Source organism: Podarcis muralis, chromosome 6 (assembly GCF_964188315.1).
Source record: "Podarcis muralis chromosome 6, rPodMur119.hap1.1, whole genome shotgun sequence".
NCBI lineage: Eukaryota > Metazoa > Chordata > Lepidosauria > Squamata > Lacertidae > Podarcis > Podarcis muralis.
The window spans coordinates 57,713,974-57,734,245 of record NC_135660.1 but is presented as its reverse complement, the minus strand read 5'-3'; the positions used below and the strand labels follow the sequence as shown (position 1 = coordinate 57,734,245).

At 43.3% G+C, this 20,272-nt stretch overlaps 1 protein-coding gene and 1 pseudogene across 3 annotated transcripts in view; both read right to left on the bottom strand.

Annotated features, from left to right (window-relative positions):
• The window catches only part of PTPRE (protein tyrosine phosphatase receptor type E), a 99,099-nt gene extending 88,498 nt beyond the window's left edge, over positions 1 to 10,601 (bottom strand). For 2 of the 3 annotated variants that reach the window (XM_077930364.1, XM_077930365.1), the window contains exon 1: positions 10,382 to 10,600. In XM_077930364.1, the coding sequence (XP_077786490.1) occupies positions 10,382 to 10,491 (110 nt within the window). In that variant the 5' untranslated portion in view covers positions 10,492 to 10,600. Of the gene's footprint in view, positions 1 to 10,381 lie in introns of all 3 variants that reach the window. The other variant, XM_077930366.1, reaches the window with a different exon arrangement.
• Positions 549 to 753, bottom strand: LOC144328211 (U2 spliceosomal RNA; annotated as a pseudogene).
• Positions 10,602 to 20,272: the final 9,671 nt, after the last annotated feature.

Here is a 20,272-nt window from a genome sequence, read left to right as displayed (position 1 = left end):
ATTTTGTATTGTTTTTAAACTCATCTTTTGTTTTCTGAGCAGCTTTTCTTATGCTGCTTTTCTTATATTTTGCCCACTGCACAGGGACATATGCAGAAGGCTGATAATAGCAATAGGCAAGTACACTTACTTGCCATGCGACCTACCTCTGACAATCTCCTGGTTTGTGTGTGGAAGCTATGGAAAAGCAATAGAATGTTTTCATTTTTACCCCACCCTTTCTCCAAAGAACACTGTAACCTTAAATCCTTAAAAATGGAAAGTTAGGCTGAAAGACAGCAATGTCATAGCTGAGCAGGAGCTGAACCTTGTTTCCTACATCTAAGTTCAACATTCTAGTTACTTCACCATAGACCAGGGGTCTGCAACCTTTAAGACAAAAAGAGCCACTTGGACCGAAGAAAAAAAACTGGGAGCCGCAAAACCATTGTGACATTTAAAACAGTGGGGAGTGTTGTGACCCTCGCTAGTATCCGCCCCGGAGCCGCGGCAAAGGTGTAAAAGAGCCACATGTGGCTCCGGAGCCGCGGGTTGCTGACCCCTGCCATAGAGGGACCCACATGCCTATAGAAATACAGTAGTGTTGCAATGTTTAGATGATTAATAATAATAATAATAATAATAATAATAATAATAGATTAAATCAGTCTAAAATCAGCAAATAAACCAGCAAGCGCAAAAACAATATAATTTTTGTTCAACTGATAAGAACAGATGCTACACTTGATCTTAGACAAAAGGCCATGAAGCAAACAGTATAATATTTTATAGTGAAAAATTGGATTCTGTGCTTTAGTATTTTATCATGTACAGTGGTACCTTGGGTTACAGACACTTCAGGTTAGACTCTGCTAACCCAGAAATAGTACCTCGGGTTAAGAACTTTGCTTCAGGATAAGAACAGAAATCATGCTCCGGCGGCACGGCAGCAGCAGGAGGCCCCATTAGCTAAAGTGGTGTCTCAGGTTAAGAACAGTTTCAGGTTAAGAACAGACCTCCAGAATGAATTAAGTTCTTAACCCGAGGTACCACTGTATTTACATTATGAAAGCACTCAATTTCCTATTAATCTGTTCTGCAATTACTGACCTTTACAAGTCCTTAAAAGGTTTAGCATGACAACATGCATACATATTAAAATTTAAAAAATTTAAATAGAGTTCCTTTTCCCCTCCCTTCAGTTTTGATCGATGGCTATTCTTGCTTAGGGCTGGGCAATATTAGGTCTTCATCATTGCAGTATATCTCCAGCGATATACTGTGATATTGAAAAGAGAGGCACTGGCCCCAGCCTGCGAGGCCTCAGGTGAAACTGCTTCAGCTCTCACCATAGGGGAGCTGAGGTGCTTTCATCCCAGCGCCTTGCAGGTCAGGGCCAATGCAGCTAGCCCCAGCCCGCTGCTCAATGCCCCCCAGCTGAGCTAGCCCTCCACTCCCCAAGACAGAGGGACCCCTGTGACATTCCCCAGTGATATCTAGGGAAACTGCCATGGTTCTGAGCCCCTCTACCTACAGCGGCCGGCTGCAGCTTGTTTCTCCCTCACTGAGCGGTGGTGGTTTCACTAGCAATATACCACCAAGTGAAACCACCATCATGGTCTGCCCCTCATACCGGTCCTGGGAGATATGTAAATATTCTTGCTCCAGTGATCTTTTTTTGCTGCAATGACCCTTCTATATCTAAGGTAAAGGTAAAGGTACCCCTGCCCGTACGGGCCAGTCTTGACAGACTCTAGGGTTGTGCGCCCATCTCACTCAAGAGGCCGGGGGCCAGCGCTGTCCGGAGACACTTCCGGGTCACGTGGCCAGCGTGACATTGCTGCTCTGGCGAGCCAGAGTCGCACACGGAAACGCCGTTTACCTTCCCGCCAGTAAGCGGTCCCTATTTATCTACTTGCACCCGGGGGTGCTTTCGAACTGCTAGGTTGGCAGGCGCTGGGACCGAGCAACGGGAGCTCACCCCGCCGCGGGGATTCGAACCGCTGACCTTTCGATCGGCAAGCCCTAGGCGCTGAGGCTTTTACCCACAGCGCCACCCGCGTCCCTTTCTATATCTAAATCATTGATTTTATCAGAGCATAATAATATAATTAACATTTACACAGTAAAGGTAAAATATAAGCAATCATTTATTTTATGTTGGTCAGTGCTAACTTCCAATAATTGAAAAATTGAAAAACATGAGCTATATCTACTTGAGCAGCATAATAATGTCAGAAAACAGGCTTAATTCCTAGATAATTCTAACTTAAAACAATTACCTCCTTAAAAAGGAACCCATACATCAGCATATCTGAACTTTGTAAGAATACAGCTTTTTATAGTGCAATAAACAATACCATTCATAGTTACAAAGGAAAGTTAATGTTTCCGCTCTCTTTAAAGTCTGAAATGCATTTCTCTTGGAACGTAAGAGAAACATCATTTGTTAAGAAAATCAATAAAGACTGTATTTCATCTAGATGTTGAATTCTCAGGATACATGGTCTAATTTTTCAGAGATGCTGTCCTCTTCCTGCTTTCTGTAGGAGGTACGGATGTTCAGTATCTGTGTCAGGTCAATGGAATATTTTTATGGCATCACAGAGTGTGAGAAGGACGGTACAATCACATCAGGATTCCTCTTAAGGTATAGAAACGCTGCGCAGAGATTTAAATAAAACATCAGACGCAATAACCCAATTTCTGTTTTCCTTAGAAGTGAAAAGAAAACTTGTAACATTGTGATAATTACTAGTATGTGGTGACATTTGGTATCTTTAAATAAATACAATCTTATTGTTAATTTCATCTGGCCACAATCGCCAGCTAGAAATATTGCACACAGTTGGGTCCAGAAGAAATAAACCCAATCTTGACCTACCAGAGACAACAGTATAGTGAGTATAGAGAAGCCCCAGGAATAGTGAAGGTTGCCATGCCTGTGAATCGCAATTCCTCCACTATTACACACTATTTTAGGCTATTGTCTGCTGTCTGTACTGCATTAACCCTGCCCTCCACCAAACGCCAATAAAGTGATTGTCCAAATAAACAAAAACAGATACTGTACATACATCTAGAAAAACAAAACAGTCATAACAATATGTTGTGAAGAGTTCAAAACAACATATCTGCTACAGTGTGCAAAATGGTAGGCTATGAACTACAGAGTGCCCTTTTGCATAATCTTATGCATGTGTACTCAGAAGTAAGTGGTACTTAGTTCGATGGGGTTTATTCCCAGGTAAGTTCATATATAGAATTGCAGTTGTGATGTCCATGCATCCAACCACAACCTTAGATCTTTTAACTTCTAGATAAGACACTGGGGAATTATCTGAACCTGAAGAGTGACAATGCTAGCAAATCACACTAGCAACATTTTACCACATCCCCCAAATGCAAAAACAGGGGAAATATTTTACCACAAACAAGTATCAGAAAATAAGGACTGTAACTAATAATCAGGGCCTGTTGGAGGGAAGGGGGTTCCATAAATGAGGTGGTACCACAAAGAAGGCTTTTTTAAAGAAGACTAGCTGCAGGAAAGTCTATCTTCAGAGTCAAGAATCAGGCAGGTGTACTAACAGACAGCCTTAACAGACAGCAACCCTTTAGTGCAACTACAACACAGCCTAATATTGCTGAGTCAAAGAAGGAAAGACACAAAGATTCAACAGGGAAAGGAAGTGTTTTTTTAAAAAAATACACTCTTTAAATATTAAAGAAATATTGATTGCTTGTCTTCCTTTAATTTGCATTTTAGCACAGCAGTAGATGCTAACAGGATTTATTTATTTATTTATAGTATGAATAAGTTTGCAGTGTTTACAGTTGTGTTGATACTATTGTTTACTGGCAAACTTTATCAGTAAACTGCAAACGTCGTAGGGTTTCTGACCCCCAAACCCTGTCATTCATATAATAGAGTTGGAAGGGGACTTGTAGATCAATCAAACACAGGAAATCCTGAGCTAAATCATCCCAATATCAGACTGCCTAGCATCTGCATGAAGACCTTCAGCAAGAGATTGATTTCCTCCCCTGGGTAATTGACTCTACTACTGAACTGCTCTTACCATTCAAAAGCTTATCTTAATGTTCAGCCTATAACGTTACATTCTAGGAATAAAATCACCAAAACATTTTAATCTGTTTCATGTTCTTCCCTGTGCAGAACACATTATAAAAGTGATAAGATGTTACAGCAAATAATATTTATTTTAAAATCAGATAATTTACATAGTGAATAAGCAGAAATCAAACTCATCACTCCAGGGTCTAGTTAGTATATGAAGCCTGACCCAGAGAAAAATCAGTTTAAATAATACGTGTTATTCAGACAAAACAGCAATTACCACACTAAAAGTAGCTTAGCAATAATACTCCTATTGCAAACGGAATGTAAAATGAAATGCTTTGAATAGCATATTCTTTTCTGAGGCTTTAGACTAAAAGGACAACAAACTTCAGCCTAGGCTGCAAAATAAATAAATATATTTTTAAAAATCAATAACAGAATTGTGACCAAAGAACAATGCCATGCTCACCACAAAATGAAATCTTTCACATTTAGCTACAATTTCTACTCAAAAGGTCCTTTGTATGCTAGAACAACAAGAAACAAGCGGATGCAATCGCCATATTCCCCAAAGGCCATATTTTACACTCAGTACAAGAATCTGTAAGTAAGCAAACCATCTTATGTCAATATGTAACCCGTGTGGGCAAGTAATTGAAGAGACCTACATAAAATAATTATGCACAATGGGTAGCAATTCCCCCCCCCCCAAAAGCATATTCCTTTGAGCAACACCTATTTGCACTAAAGTAGATGTGACATTAAATTTGTCTTTGCATTGATGTTTTTAAAGAACAAACACCATTTGGATCACAGAAGATAGGTAGAGGAAAATTAATCCTTTCCTCTGCTGCTGCTATCTGAGGATTCTAACCAATTGGCTAGCAATTACATGGAGACATTTCTATACATTAACTAGTATGCACATGAAGACTCCCTTCATGTTTAAAACACACATTGGTCAAGAGTAGACCCTGCCACTATAATGTTTCTCTCCACATACCCATTGTGCCCAGTGTGAACACCTGTAAAGGGCTTTAATGAACTGAACAGGTAGTGGAATGGACTCCCTTGGAAGGTGCAGACTCTCCTGGAGGTTTTTAAGCAAAGAATGGATGACCATCTGTCAGGGATGCTTTAGCTGAGATTCTTGCATCGCAGGGGGTTGGACCAGATGGTCCTAAGGATCACTTCCAACTCTACAATTCTATGATTCTATGTATAACTCTTGGGTTCTTTGCTGGCAAAACAAAAATATGCCCTTCCTCACTTGATCAATGTGTATGTATACTCAAATGCCTGCTCCAAAAAGAAACAGGTTTCAGAAATGATGAATCAATTAATTCAATTAATACTGCTGCTTTAGTCAATTAAGATAAATACATTTTTAGAAGACAGGACTATAGCTGCTCATAATCATGTAACCCATTGAACTATATCCATCACCACTTCCAAGAGTCCCTCCATCCCCCAAGAGATTTTCAAAGGATGAAGGGTCTGCAGAACAGGGAAATCCCTGCATATTAACATGAATTCCATTCCTTTCGCAGAAGACTATTAGGATCCAAGCAACTGGCACAAATTCAGCTAACTGGTCTTACTACTCGTGGAACCCTATCCACGGACTATTGCTACTGCAACAGGGCTTTCCCCTCTCCTTCACCGCTACACACCCCAATTATTAACTCTGGAGGGTGGGGGGAGGGACCCAGAACAACATGTAGGAGGAGACAGGAGATCATTCCATCAGGCAAACAGAAACATCGTAATGTTGAATTATTCCCACTATTTTTTAACAACAAAAGCCATTGTATGGAATACATAAAGGTCAAGGCAAACATTCAGTTTTGTCCTAATACAACATGAGCTTCCTCTTTCATTTGATGTGCTTCATTCATTCAAAATGAACAGATGTTCTAAGTCCTGAGATTTGAAAATGGGGCCTAGCCATTATAGCAGTATCACTAAGAGCCACATAAAATGACCTGGGGATTTTTGATCTCTTATCTGTAATAAGCCCTGCATGATGTAAGGATCAACCCATACACACCTAATTGCAGCCTCTGAGATGTATAATGATGCCAAAGATAGGTTGTGTGCATTTCACACCTTTAAAGCACATTAGAAGTGCATTTCCTAAACCTTAAGAGAATGCTGGGATCTGTAGTTTACCCCTCACAGAGCTATAATTCCCAATACCCATATAAAACTATAGTTCTCAAGCTTCTTTGTGGGGGCGGGGTATGTGCTATGAATGTATCTACTGTATCTGCAAAAAACTTTCTTCACAATCACTGCTTATTTCTAGCAGCTTAGCTCTCCTGACTTTAACACTAGCACACAAATTTCACATCTGCAACCTGGACTTGCAGTATTTTTTAAATGGTTCTTAATTCAAGTCGCTATACCTTGACTTCAAATAGCAATACTGATGTTGCCATTCCTATACACACTTGCCAGGAGTAAACCAGGCTATACCATTGTTCCATCCTGCCTCAGCACCCCTGACAAGATCCTCTCTACTCTCCCCTCTCTGCCAAACCCCAGGAGCATCTTTAAACTCACCACTGGACTTTAAACCTAAGGCTTTGTGAAGGGTCTATGCCTGTGACCCTGTTTCACAAATAAAGGTCTGAAATCACCTAGGGCATAGACTCTTGAGTTCAACACCTGATCCTGGGTCCACACACAGTTTCAGTAGCACTTTAGCTAGCACTAAGAGAAGTAAACGTTGCAGCTCTGGCCTTCAGTGCTATTTCTATCCCCCTTTTAGTTTAGAACTCTTATTTAAGTTAGAAGAGCCATTGTGCTGCTACACATTAGCTCCCGTGAAAATAAAATCCTGGGCAAATCTGGGCAAACATGCTACCTGGTGCACTCGATTTTGCCCTTCTACAACAGACCCATAGAGAAAAAGTAACTGGACATTATCACTGTCCACAAAAACAAATATACATGAACTAGATTTACTCAGCAAGGGTAACATTAGCCTTAATTAAATTAATTTGTCACGTTGACATCTCTACGTGTCAATAGAGAGGGAGGGGAATCATTAAGTGCAGAGTTAGGGCAATTTAAACACCAGAAAATAATGAAATGTTAAAAAAAAAAACCATTTCTGTCTTCAGTAGCCATCACAATAATCTTAACTCTGCTCCATATCTCAAGTTTAAAAAACAAATATAGTTCTATAAACAATTCATTGATTAGGCACCACATTTTAGAGATGGAAAGGTAATACGCTGGTATAAAATTACACATTCTTTACTTATCCCACTCTCAAATTGAAATTCATACTATGCATGACAAGGTGTCTATCAAAACCAGCTACTAAGGTTCTACTGTGGACTGGACCATCCTATCTGGGCTGAGATTACAAACACACAGTTCTCATAAATCAGGAGAAAATCTTGTTAACTTCAACTGCAGCTGCCACCATCACACATTACTGAAGACTAGAGGTGGTTCAGATTGTTTGTAGACAGAGATATTTAAGTGGCCCTAGGGATACAAGGCAGGGTGTGGGGAGTAATGTCTGACCTGATACAGCCACCGATTTGCAGAAGCAATTCATACGAGCACTGTGGCTAACAGGCACGTCAAAGCAATCACACAGATCACTACTGGGAAGTTGTGGCTATATTAATAGATTGATTTGGTCAAATGCTACTTTCTTCACACAGTCATGACCCTAGAAACACTTGGGAAGTCATTTACAAAAAGAAGAAGTCAGAGCTAACTAATCCCCCAGTGCAGGACTGAACATTATGAGAAGCACATGGATGGTTCTGAAAACAGTATCCCTAGTTAAGTTGTCCCACTCTGTGACATGTACTAAACTTGCCCGATGTCCTGACATCATCACATTGTGTGTTTCCTGTTCCTGCTCCACATAACAAGCTGACAATAGAAGGGGTGGGAAAATCCACAAGGTGGTAATGTCAGGACACAGGGCAAGTTTACTACATGGTATAGAGGGAGAATGACATGTGGGTTCTGGAAATAGGTTTCACAGACTCCTTCTAGCTCACCGTATGACCTAAGGCTTTAGAACACTTGCTTTGAGAGTCAGTTCCTCATCTGCAAAATGGAAATAATTATAAACAATTGAATCCTTAGAGGATTGCCTCCAAACTGAATTAGTAGCACTTGGCAGAAGGTAGAGCAAGGTCTACTTTGAGAGATGGGAGTCAGAAATTCCTGGGCTCAGAATTGCATGACTTTTGCACCTCGTTCTAGTTGAAGGATCTTGGGGTTCTAGTTCCTACAAGCCTAAGGTCTTCCTTCTCCTGCCGTAAAGTGTGTTGTATACTAGAATGTTAAACAGAAACACACTTATTTGGAAGCAAGTTTACATTAATAAGTCACAGTGGTTTCAGAGTAAACGTGGATGCACTGCAAGTTCAGTGAACTGCAATTTATCCATCCACCCAGTAACATTTCACAACAAAAAATAAAGTAATAACATCTCCATAATGTCTTCTAAGGCACGATTGTCTCTTTATTACAAAGGTTGGCAGAACAGACGTTATTCCTAGAAAACTGCAACAAAGCAAACCTATAAACATTCTAAATAATTCTCTCTCTGGATGACGGAAGGATGAGCAGCACTAAATTTCTGTTCCAGCGAGCACTCGCTTACACCTCAAGTTTCTTAAATTCAGGCAAAAAACCAAACCATTACTTGCCCGAGAAAACAAATTGCACACAATTTTAACACCTTCTGACTCAATGCCATCCAGCGGGGGGGGGGGGGGGGGATATAACCAAAGCATATCAAGCACAAAGGCGCTCATCATAGCAGACTCCATCATTGCCATGAGCTAAGCTCCACATAATTTGCATAAGACAGCTTCTTACTATGTAAAAGATACATAACTATGTTAATTAGTTTCAATTAAAAAATCCAACTGCTGGAAAGGTTGCACCAAAAGCCTTACTACAGATATTTGATTACTATTTTTGATTGTTTTTCCCCCCAGTGGTCCAAGTGCAACAGATGCCAACATGACCAAAATCTGATAGGATAGATGAGAAATTGCCTTTTCCTGGTTAGGTTTGTAGCCCTGAAAGCAAAGCAATGTATACATACATATTATGCAGAATCACAAAAACATATTGCATGAGACTCGGTATCCATTGCAAATTTCCCACATTTTGAACCAGCTGTAGTGCTGTGGCTAAGCCAGGAAGCCCCCAATTCAAATCTTACCAAGGCTGCAATACCAAACGTACTTATTAGCGAGCACAAACCACTGAACAGAGCGGTGCATGCATCCAGGTATAGCTTGCCATGGGCTGTACTGTAAATGGCTTTAGGCCGGTCAGCATTTCAACATCAGCATCATTCCAAACCAGCAACAGTGGTCTACCTTGCAGGACTGTGGTGCAGTTGACTTTACTAAACATACGTCAAATTCTCCCAAAACTACTCCCCAAGGTGTTATATAAAATGCTCGGTGCTATTCAATGTCCCGGCGACATTTGGCACCAAGGGCGGCTTTTAAGAGGATATTTAACACAGATTTGCTGGGCTCTCCTCTCCCTTTTCACAAGCACAGCGGCGGCGACAGGCAAGAACAGCGACGGATGTGTGGCGATGTGGTGCGACCGTGTTAGAGACATTTCTTAACGTTTGGAGGGAGGCTGCAGTGAGCACACCAGGCAAACAAACACCTTCCCGGCCACCCGCCACACCTGGCGCACGGGGGGGGGGGGGGAGAGCTCGGAGTTCTGATTCGCCAAATCTCTTCGCCTCCCCCCCCCCCACCGCGAAACCGGCTCTCCTGCGTTTCGTTCCAAGCCCAGCTGACGACTTTTCTGCCACCTGCGCGAGAGCGGCTGGGGCTCCCTCCCCTCCTCCTCCTCCATGGCGCTCTCCATGCAAGGGAAATACCGTTTCCGCTTCTGACACCCCCTCCCGCCCCCGGCGGCAGCTAGCCAAAGCGACTGGGGGGCAGGAGACATCTCCCCCCCTCCTCACACCCCCTCGCAACCAGGGAAGAGGGGGGACACAGCCGGCTCCTTCTCCTGCTCTGTCGCCCAGGAGAGCCTCGGGGGGAGCCGGTGCCCCTCTGCGGCGGAGAGGAGGCGTCTTCCCGCCCGCTCCATGCCCTGGCGCAGCTCGGGACTGGGCGTGGAGGAACCGAGGAAGCAGCCCGCCTGCCCTGCTGCGTGCAAAGCCCCGGTGGCTCAGAGGCAAACCACACGCACGCACGCAAGCAAGCACACCCGCCGCCGGGACTGGCATGCCTGGAGAATGAGCAGCAGCAGCAAGGCAGCTCCGCCGGCCGCTGGCCTCGTGCCCTGCTGTCTTACCTCCGGGGGACTCGGCCAGCTCGGCTCCTGCAGGCGCGCCGGCTCCTCATGCCCTCCTGGCAGCGTCGCTGGCGGACTGAGGCGGAGGCGAGCGGGGGACGCCCTGGCATTCGCCCTGCCGCGGCTGGAGGGACCCCGCTGTCGGCCAAGCAGGAAATTTCCTGCGTTCCCTCTCCTCGCCCGCCTGCCTGCCTGCCAGCCGCTCTGCGCGCATCTGAGGCGGCGCCAGCCGAGCGCGGGAGCCGCCTGCTGCCCGACGAGGAAAACTGCAGCTGCAGATACTGAGGGGAGCGGGAAACGGGGGGGCTTTTCGTCACGCTGGAGACACGAGGCGGGAATCCCCCCCCCCCAACACACACCTCGAATAAAAACCAAGGGGTAGTGGCTGCTGCTGTGGTTTACCTGGCGCAAAAGAGGACACGGCCCCTATACTTTCACTGGTGGCGCGGAAAGAAGAGTTTGGGCAGGATAGATGCTGAAATGAAGTGAAGGAATTCTGTCCCACTTCGCTTGTGGTCCCCACTTCACGTGTACAACGCCACCACCCCCCCCCCCCCAGAGCTACAATTCCTAGCAAGCTTAACAAACTGCATTTCCTAGGATTCTTGGGGAGATATCATGAGCATTCAATGTATGGTGTACGCAGTCTGTGAGTTCAGGTGTGATGTCCTCACTTTATAAAGTTGGGAATGGTATGGGATTGGCACTGTGTGACTCGCCTTAAAGCAGGAAGTGATGCACTTGTAGCTGCGAACCCGCATGCTAAAGATGGAGGGCATGAATTAGCAGCTAAGGAGTGCGGGGGGGGGGGGGGCAGAAACTGTAAAGAAAGATGGGGAGCTTAAGGACAAAGGTCCACAATTAAAACTACGTGTTTTGCTGCATCTCTTGTAACATTGGGCTTTGCTTTGCACAGCTCCAAATTCTCCATGCAGGAATTGATAAGGAGCCAATATATAGTATGTGACAAGTGTAGATGTGGAATTTCTGCTGTGAGGGGCCTCAATTTCCCACTCTGCTGATCAACCAAAAAATATGAGGGTACGGTTGTCACCACATTAGGGAAAACCTTTCCCTAGATCGTAAACATCTCAGAAGTGCCCTACTTCTAGTAATACAGTTTAAGCTTATAAATTTTGCGGGCAAAAATTTTGCCATTTTTTGTACATACTCTATACCAGGGCTGGGGGAACTTTTTCAGCCCAAGAGCCACATTGCCTTCCAAGCAACTTTTGAAGGGCCACATGCCAGTAGTGGGCTATGCCAGAGGCAAAAGTTGATAGATCAATGAATGAAAAATTGCCTTTGCACAATAGGCTAGTTTCTACGTTGTTGTTGTTTAGTCATTTAGTCGTGTCCGACTCTTCGTGACCCCATGGACCAGAGCACGCCAGGCACCTCTGTCCTCCACTACCTCCCGCAGTTTGGTCAAACTCATGCTGGTAACCTCGAAAACACTATCCAACCACCTCATCCTCTGTTGCCCCCTTCTCCTTGTGCCCTCCACCTTTCCCAGCATCAGTGTCTTCTCCAGGGAGTCTTCTCTTCTCATGAGGTGGCCAAAGTACTGGAGCCTCAGCTTCAGGATCTGTCCTTCCAGTGAGCACTCAGGGCTGATTTCCTTCAGAATGAATAGGTTTGATCTTCTTTTTTGTGTCCATGGGACTCTCAAAAGTCTCCTCCAGCACCATAATTCAAAAGCATCAATTATTCGGTGATCAGCCTTCTTTATGGTCCAGCTCTCACTTCCATACATCACTACTGGGAAAACCATAGCTTTGACTACATGGACCTTTCGTAGTTTCTACACACCTGCCTAATTCAGAGAAGCAGGAAACATTATCATAGTTCAAGGACACACTCTAGAGGGCTAGAGGACCACACTGACACACCCACCCCAAGGTTTCCCCACCCTTACCAACTTGTTCCTACTGTCTTTCACCAGTGAAAATGGTGTATGGAATTTAGCAGCTGGCTAAACACCACTGAATGCTACATGCTGGAGGACAGCAATAGGGTAGAACTGTTGACTTGACGCCCTACTTGTGGTCCGCCCTACTTGTGGTATTTCCCAGACTCTTCTGGTTGGCCAGTAGAGGAAACAGATTGCTGAACCAGATGGAACCTTGGCGTGATCCAACAGGATTCCTCTTATGTTCAGATGAATTGACTCCTCCACCTCTCAAGCCTGCCAGTGCAGTATCAACTATTACCATTTCAAATTGTTTAAGGATGCTAATAACCCTGTGCTCGTGATACACCAGACCTTTGGAATCATTCATATGGGTGTGTTGACAGCCATTTAAAAAGTGTTTGGTATAAGCCAACCTTTCAGAAGCCTATTTTAATATATTCTAGGTTCGTGCCTTAATCCTGTATAATCATTTATGATCCCTTTTAAATCTGGCTCGTCCTGAAGTACACCCCATAAATAAGGTTTAAAGCAATCCTGTGTAAAGTCCTGCTTCCTCATATATCTCCACCTCGAACTTCAGCAAAACTTTACTAAATGTATGAAGCATTTGCATAGTGAAGGATATCGGGGGAAGAGGATGTGCTTTTTAGGCACATTGGAAAAGGAAGCTCCATCTGAACTATGAAGTATAAGTAAAATAGTGCATTTGGTATCCAATGCTAAGAGTAGACCCATTGAAATTAATGGACATGATTAATTTAGGCTAATTAATTTTAAGGGGTATAATTTAGTTGGATACAACCTACAGTATGTCATGAACGAAACTTCCACCCTTCAATTACTACTGGACAAGGAGGAATAGTTGAGAAACCAGGAGCTGCCTTTGTGACCCAAATAAAAAAATGAAATAAAAACTTTTCTTCCATATTCACAGTGTGTCAGTAACAGAGCAAGCCTATACATGTCTACTCAGAAGCAAGTTCCATTGACGTCAATAGGATTCACTCCCCAGAAAATGGGTAAAAGGAATACAGTATTGGAATGGCTTTTAATTAATGCATACATTTGTGGACTAGACACAAGAGTCTGCCTATTCCTTACAGGTATAATCATTTGCAAATAATTGTTACTTAATTTAAAGCATTTTTCATATTTAAGCAATTTTAAAACGACACTGCTGAATATGTTCAAGAAAATCAGCACATTTTGTCCATTAGTTTATTAAATGTACAGACTATTATCCACTGGTTTAAAAATAAACATCATATTTATAGCATCCAAGAAAATGGTGTCTGGAAATCTGGTTGCTTCTGCAAAATGTAGATTCTTTTCCTGCTCAAACATTGCTAAAGAGGTAGGGAAGTACTGAGAACGATTGATCGGCTATCCTATTTAGATATAGGATATTGAATGATTGCTATATCCTACTTCTGAGGCCTAATTTGTAATTAAAATTGACCACAAGTAAAGCCCCAGTACTTAACAAGCATCTCCTGTGCTTTCTTAGCATATCAGCAGTTAGTGGCCTTCCCCGCAGTGTTTGCAGGTTCCCAAACGTTGTATTTTATTTCGTTTATCTTATACAGATATATATGTACTGTGTGTTTTTTGACCCCAAGCAGCCTCTCATCCAAACTCTGCACTAGACCGTGACTTGTTTAGCTTCAGCAACGTGGTTGCCTCATGTGACCTCAGGCTATATACCCTGATGCAGAAGTTTCTAAGTCCTATTTTGCTGGTTCTCCGTGTTTAAAGTTTATGAAGTGGAGAAGCAGAGGGCATTTAAAGATGCAATTTTCCAACCTACATGCTGCAGTTGTGCAGCCTCCAGCGTAGTACCATCTGTCCTGCAATCAATTTATCAAGCCTTTCCTATGCACAGACTTGTCCCCTTTAGGTTTGAATAACATTTGAATAACATTGCTGAACCTTGCATTCACCTCAGACTTAAAAGATGCTGCTGTTCTTCAAGGAAGACTTTGCACATGCATTTAGCATACTGGATTTTCCTCCTTCCGTGCATATGGTAAGAACATAAATAGAGCTTAATACAGGGGTCGGCAACCCACGGGGGCAGTTTAACCGGCCCACAAGCTGCCCCCGAACTGAGCCGCCCACTTGGCAAATCCCCACGTGCTGCGCTAAACTGGTGCTGTGCGGAGACTCGCTTCCACAGTGCCGGAAATCACGTCTGCGCATACCCAGATGCCGGAAATTGTGTGTGCACGATCCGGCCCACAGAGAGATCTCCATGGGACTTGACCAGCCCAGGCAGTTAAAACTTTGCTGACCCCTGGCTTAATACATCACTGCCCTGACCCTGCAGATGAACAGTTTTTTTTGGGGGGGTGGGGCGGTTCCGGATTTTACTTCTTGAAATATGGCAATCATAGTGTGTACACACTTTACTTTTCCAAGGATTACTGTTGTTGTTGGCATCTGTGGATTATGGTAGTAAAATTAATATGAGCCTTTAACAGCAAATAGAGCTAAAACAGGAAGTGAGAAAGTACGCCACTCTTCCAACTTCCTCCTTTGGCTCTGTTTACTTTTCAGGGAAGAGAAAGGTAGACAGCCTCACAACCTCATGACCAATGGGGCAGGAGTGTTCAGAGGTTTTGTGGGCTCCAGAGGAAGATCTCATGCATGCCATTACCACTACAGGTATCTCATCTTATACCTGGTGGGGTGCAGTTACGATGGTCAGGGTTACAACTTGCTGTATACACACATCCAAATCCTGAAATGCAGTCTGAGATCCTGGTGCATGGACAATTTGGAGCAGAAAAACAAAAAAGGGGTGATGGGTGGGGGCTGATGCTAGAGCTGAGCAAGCTTGCAGCAATACATAGAACTAGCAGGAACACAAGGAGTTATCACACTTCTCCCACAAAATCCTCAATCCTACTGTAGGCTTGAAAATCTTGGGACCTCTGTGTGTGTTATGGTTAACACCTGACAGCATGTCTGGCAACAACAGACATTGAGACCTACATCTTTCTGTGACACAAACGGGAAAGTGTCCAATTCATCACCAGCAGTATTTTTCAAGACATTCTGAAAACAGTGTTTCATGTGCAATGAGTCATGGACAGAATATGGGTTGGAGCTTTAATGACTTTTTATTATGATGGTGGTGGGAGGAACTGAATAAACCATTTGTTGCCATGCCAGTAAAATTTTGCCGTGCCAATAAAATCTATGCAAGGTATTCCTTCCTATCCATATGTATAATATCAACACCCACACATATCCTGTGAGTAGCTGTATTTATTATGCATGTATGAAATTCTTGACTGCATCATTGAAATGCAGCAGTGTTATAGTACTTACTATTATACTTTGCAATAAATATTCCAGAATATTTGGTTACTATCAGATAAGCTGTTTGTTTGTTTGTTCTCTGCACTGTCTAAGACTATGAGCTGCAATCCAGTAAGTCTGTGGTTCAAATCTTGCCTTAGCCATGGAGTCACTAGATGGCCTTAGGCAAGCCACAGTATCTCAGTCTCAACCCCTAGCTGGAATATGGAGCTAATAAAAACCCTGTTCCCAGTATCGCCATGTGCACTGCCTCATTAAAGGTAAAGGGACCCCTGACCATTAGGTCCAGTCGTGACTGACTCTGGGGTTGCAGCGCTCATCTCGCTTTATTAGCCGAGGGAGCCAGTATACAGCTTCCGGGTCATGTGGCCAGCATGACAAAGCCACTTCTGGCGAACCAGAGCAGCACACAGAAACAGCGTTTACCTTCCTGCCTGAGCGGGACCTATTTATCTACTTGCAGTTTGACATGCTTTCGAACTGCTAGGTTGGCAGAAGCAGGGACCAAGCAACGGGAGCTCACCCCGTCGCGGGGATTTGAACCGCTGACCTTCTGATCGGCAAGTCCTAGGCTCTGTGGTTTAACCCACAGCGCCACCCGTGTCCCTGTACTGCCTCATTACTTGACCTTTAATCGTTTAGTGTGTACATCTGAATGGGTCTTTTAACCAGCCAAAGGGAGGAATCTACTTGCATTCAACTGATCACAGTTAGAATTTGCTTGCAGACCTTCATGCTCATCACATGAAGGTTCAGAGGGGAAGAGGACAACACTGGTGACATGCATGAAGATATGGAGGGCAGGGGTGGTGCATGCAACCTAGGCCACAGTTTACAGCTTGAGCCTTCATGTGTTCTTCTGAATACCTGAAGGCTTGTGCGATTGAAGTGAACATGCCTGGGTTTTGTTTGAAATCTTGGAATTGAAGACTCAAGTTTGACACAAGTACTCTTTGGTGAAAGTACTCCAGTATAGATTTAACATAGCAAAACAAGCAGCAAAGAAAATCATTGAAACATAAGCTACAAAACCTTTAAAATATTCCATTTCCCGTGAACTCCAAAGGTACCTCACTTCCATAGCACAAAGACAGGCCACACGTTTAGTAAGTGGTACCCGTTACAGACGCTTCAGGTTACAGATGCTTCAGGTTACAGACTCTGCTAACCCAAAAATAGTATCTCGGGTTAAGAACTTTGCTTCGGGATGAGAGCAGAAATCGCACAGCGGCAGCGCGAGGCCCCATTAGCTAAAGTGGTACCTCAGGTTAAGAACAGTTTCAGGTTAAGAATGGGCTTGCAGAACAAATTAAGTTCTTAACCCGAGGTACCACTGTACTTACAAACACACCTTATATCAGATTCATGTACTTTTCCATACAGCAGCCTGAAAAAGTTGCACAGCACAGACAGCAAAAAGTTGCTTGGTAACAAAACAATAAAAGATCCTCAACTATTGGTATAGAAAAACACAACCTTCAGACTCCATTCTTGTCTGAAACAAAAGCGGCTGGAGGGATCAGCTCAGGGTTCCTCATGCATCAAATTCGCATGTACACTGAGTAGTGCAAAAGGTTTGGTTGCCCATTTCCTCCCAAGGTGAGGGAAAGTGATATAGATTAAGCCTGGCAGGACAGCTTACTCTATTGCTTTAACCCCTTCATATATTAACTAGCCGAAAGCATGTTGGTTATATGAAGCTGGTTACCCTACAGTTTTTACATTTTAAATAGTAGCTCTGGGGTATGTGTAATCAGAATTAAAATCAACTGCCAGCTATTTGTTGCTGGAAGGAGGCTGCTATTTTCACCAATGGATACTTTTCTCCCAGTATAAGTAATGCTACCTTGTAAGCAAACGAGTTAAAGGATGGCAGGAGTTGTCACAGCTCTGCAGTCCCAGTCCTGAATGGGCTTCCCTATGGATGCTGGTTCAATTTTTAAAACTAGTCATATTAATTGCTATCACACAATTGACATCACAACTAGTTAATAACTGACCTAATTTTCATGGTTGATTTCAGTAGGTTTTAAAACTTGTCTAATGCTGTGGTCAATTAAAAGGTAAAGGTAAAGGTACCCCTGCCCGTACGGGCCAGTCTTGACAGACTCTGGGGTTGTGAGCCCATCTCACTCAAGAGGCCGTGGGCCAGCGCTGTCCGGAGACACTTCCGGGTCACGTGGCCAGCGTGACATCGCTGCTCTGGCGAGCCAGAGCCACACACGGAAACGCCGTTTACCTTCCCGCTAGTAAGCAGTCCCTATTTATCTACTTGCATCCGGGGGTGCTTTTGAACTGCTAGGTTGGCAGGCGCTGGGACCAAGCAGCGGGAGCGCACCCCGCCGCGGGGTTTCGAACCGCCGACCTTTCGATCGGCAAGCCCTAGGCGCTGAGGCTTTTACCCACAGCGCCACCCGCGTCCCTGTAGTGGTCAATTAGTATTGTGCAATTTCACTTACAGAGTATGAAGCAAGGCTTTTTTAAAAAAAATAGTCGATATTAGTTTGAATCCACATGTGAAATTACATGACTTATTTACTAAACTTGAAATACCACAAAAATGCTTACAAAGGAGAAAAGGTTTGGGATTGTCATGCTGGAGAGTTAGTTTCACCTGCTGCACAATTCTGGTGATTTTCATACATAAACTGAGGGGCTAATCTCTCCCCCGCCCCCTTCTCATCGGGATCCTAATAAATTCTTTGAACAATTCATTAATTTCATTGATTCCTGCTGTGTCATCTGATGGTCGGGCTAAACATATATCAGTTTTCTCATTTAGCATAGCAGTTCGCCTTTATTCCTTTGAATAACCAAGACATTAAAATGATAGGTCAATTCCACCCCCATGTGTGAAAATTTCTAACTTGCAGCTGACTTACATTGTGAATGAATTCAGAACAGAAAAGCAGGCATGCCAACAGCAAAAAAAAATGTTTTATTCTGCTTTTCACCTGTAAGTAGTTATTTGCAGTAATTATAGTGGATGGCAATAGGATAAATCCACTAAAGTAATAATGAAACAAAGAGACTCAACTGTACTTTTCAAAGCCTATATGAAATACTATTGCTCCAAGAACCATGTATTTTGTTCTTCATGAAAAACAGATCAAAAAAACAACAGCTACAGTATAAAGGAAATAGTTTGGTGCTATGATCTACCAGATTTCATTTCTTGATCCAGACGTGTATATTGGACACAAACACATCAAAACCTGCATCAATATAATCCAAATTTTCCTTCTCTTTTTTGTAATTGGAGTTATACAAATATTCACGTACCTCTATTTTTAATATTTGTTGGATTTCCAAAATTAGGAGGGACACAATAGATGGACAAGTATATTGAAACACAGAATGGGCTTCAAGGGAGATAGGCTATGATACCATCCTCTTACCACTGAGAACCGTGCTTAGCTTAAAAAAAAAGGCATAAAAGCTAGATTATTTACAAAGTAAAAGAGAATCTCTCTGAATACTGATAGCAGTCTTATTCATGTCTAATCAAAAATGTAAGCCCCATTGAGTTCAATGGGGTTAGCCTCCAGGAAACTCTGTATAGGATTGCAGCCCAAGTTGTACACCCAGATACTTGCACAGAGGGGGCTCTCTTTTCCAAGAGATGCAACCTACCTCACAGCCACCAGCACCGAGATGCTTTCAGAGTAGCGACAGCAGGCAAACGATACACTAAATCAACTCCAGTTCAATACTGACTTGACGTAAACTGGCAGTTTGCACAAGCCCTAGGATGCAAACTTATATGAGTGTGGAAAGACAAAGAACGGAAAAGCTTAATTCTGAGTAGTTCCTGAAGCAAATGGAACAGACAAGAGAAAGGTGCATGGCTCAAAACATACATAATAATTCCAAGTGTTAAATTTTATGAAAAGTGTAAGGTGAAAAGAGAGTGAAAAATAACTCTCTTTGGCATTTTCACATAATGTGAAAAATAGCCTTTAGACAAAGAGGTGAGTGTGAAAATGCATGCAGAGCTCTAAATGAGGCTATCTGACATGATGTGTAAATTAGGGGTTGTGCTGCTGCTCACACTGCTTGCCAACTCCACCTAGCCGCCCCCTGCCAAACTCCCTACTCCACTGCCAAACCCTCTCCCTTTACACCTCACCAATCCATGGTTATGTGAACTGCAGCATGATGATGTCCTTACAATTTTATTATATGCTAAGAAATACATTTATTTTAAAATTAATTTTCTCATTAACTCATATGCCCCATAGCTCCCACAATTCCTTGCAATATGAAAGCACTCCTTCTTAATGCTCCACCCTTTCAGCCCCACATTCAAGTAACCACTAGAGCAGTGTTTCCCAACCTTGTGCCTCCAGCTGTTTTTGGCCTACAATTCCCATCATCCCTTGCCACTGGTCTTGCTAGTCAGGGATGATGGGAGTTGTAGGCCAAAAACATCTGGAGGCACAAGGTTGGGAAACACTGCACTAGAGAATGCCCCATGGACATAGCAACGGACATAAGTAGAGCTCCACCTGCCTGCCTGCTTTCTAACTTAGAGCCAGTCCGTGGGGTGTTGCTGCCTGATGACTTCCTCTTCTTTAGCCTCAGTGGCTCCATCTGTCATTGGCTCCACCTCCTGTTAGTCACCTAACATGTCGTAATGGGCAGCAGCCAAG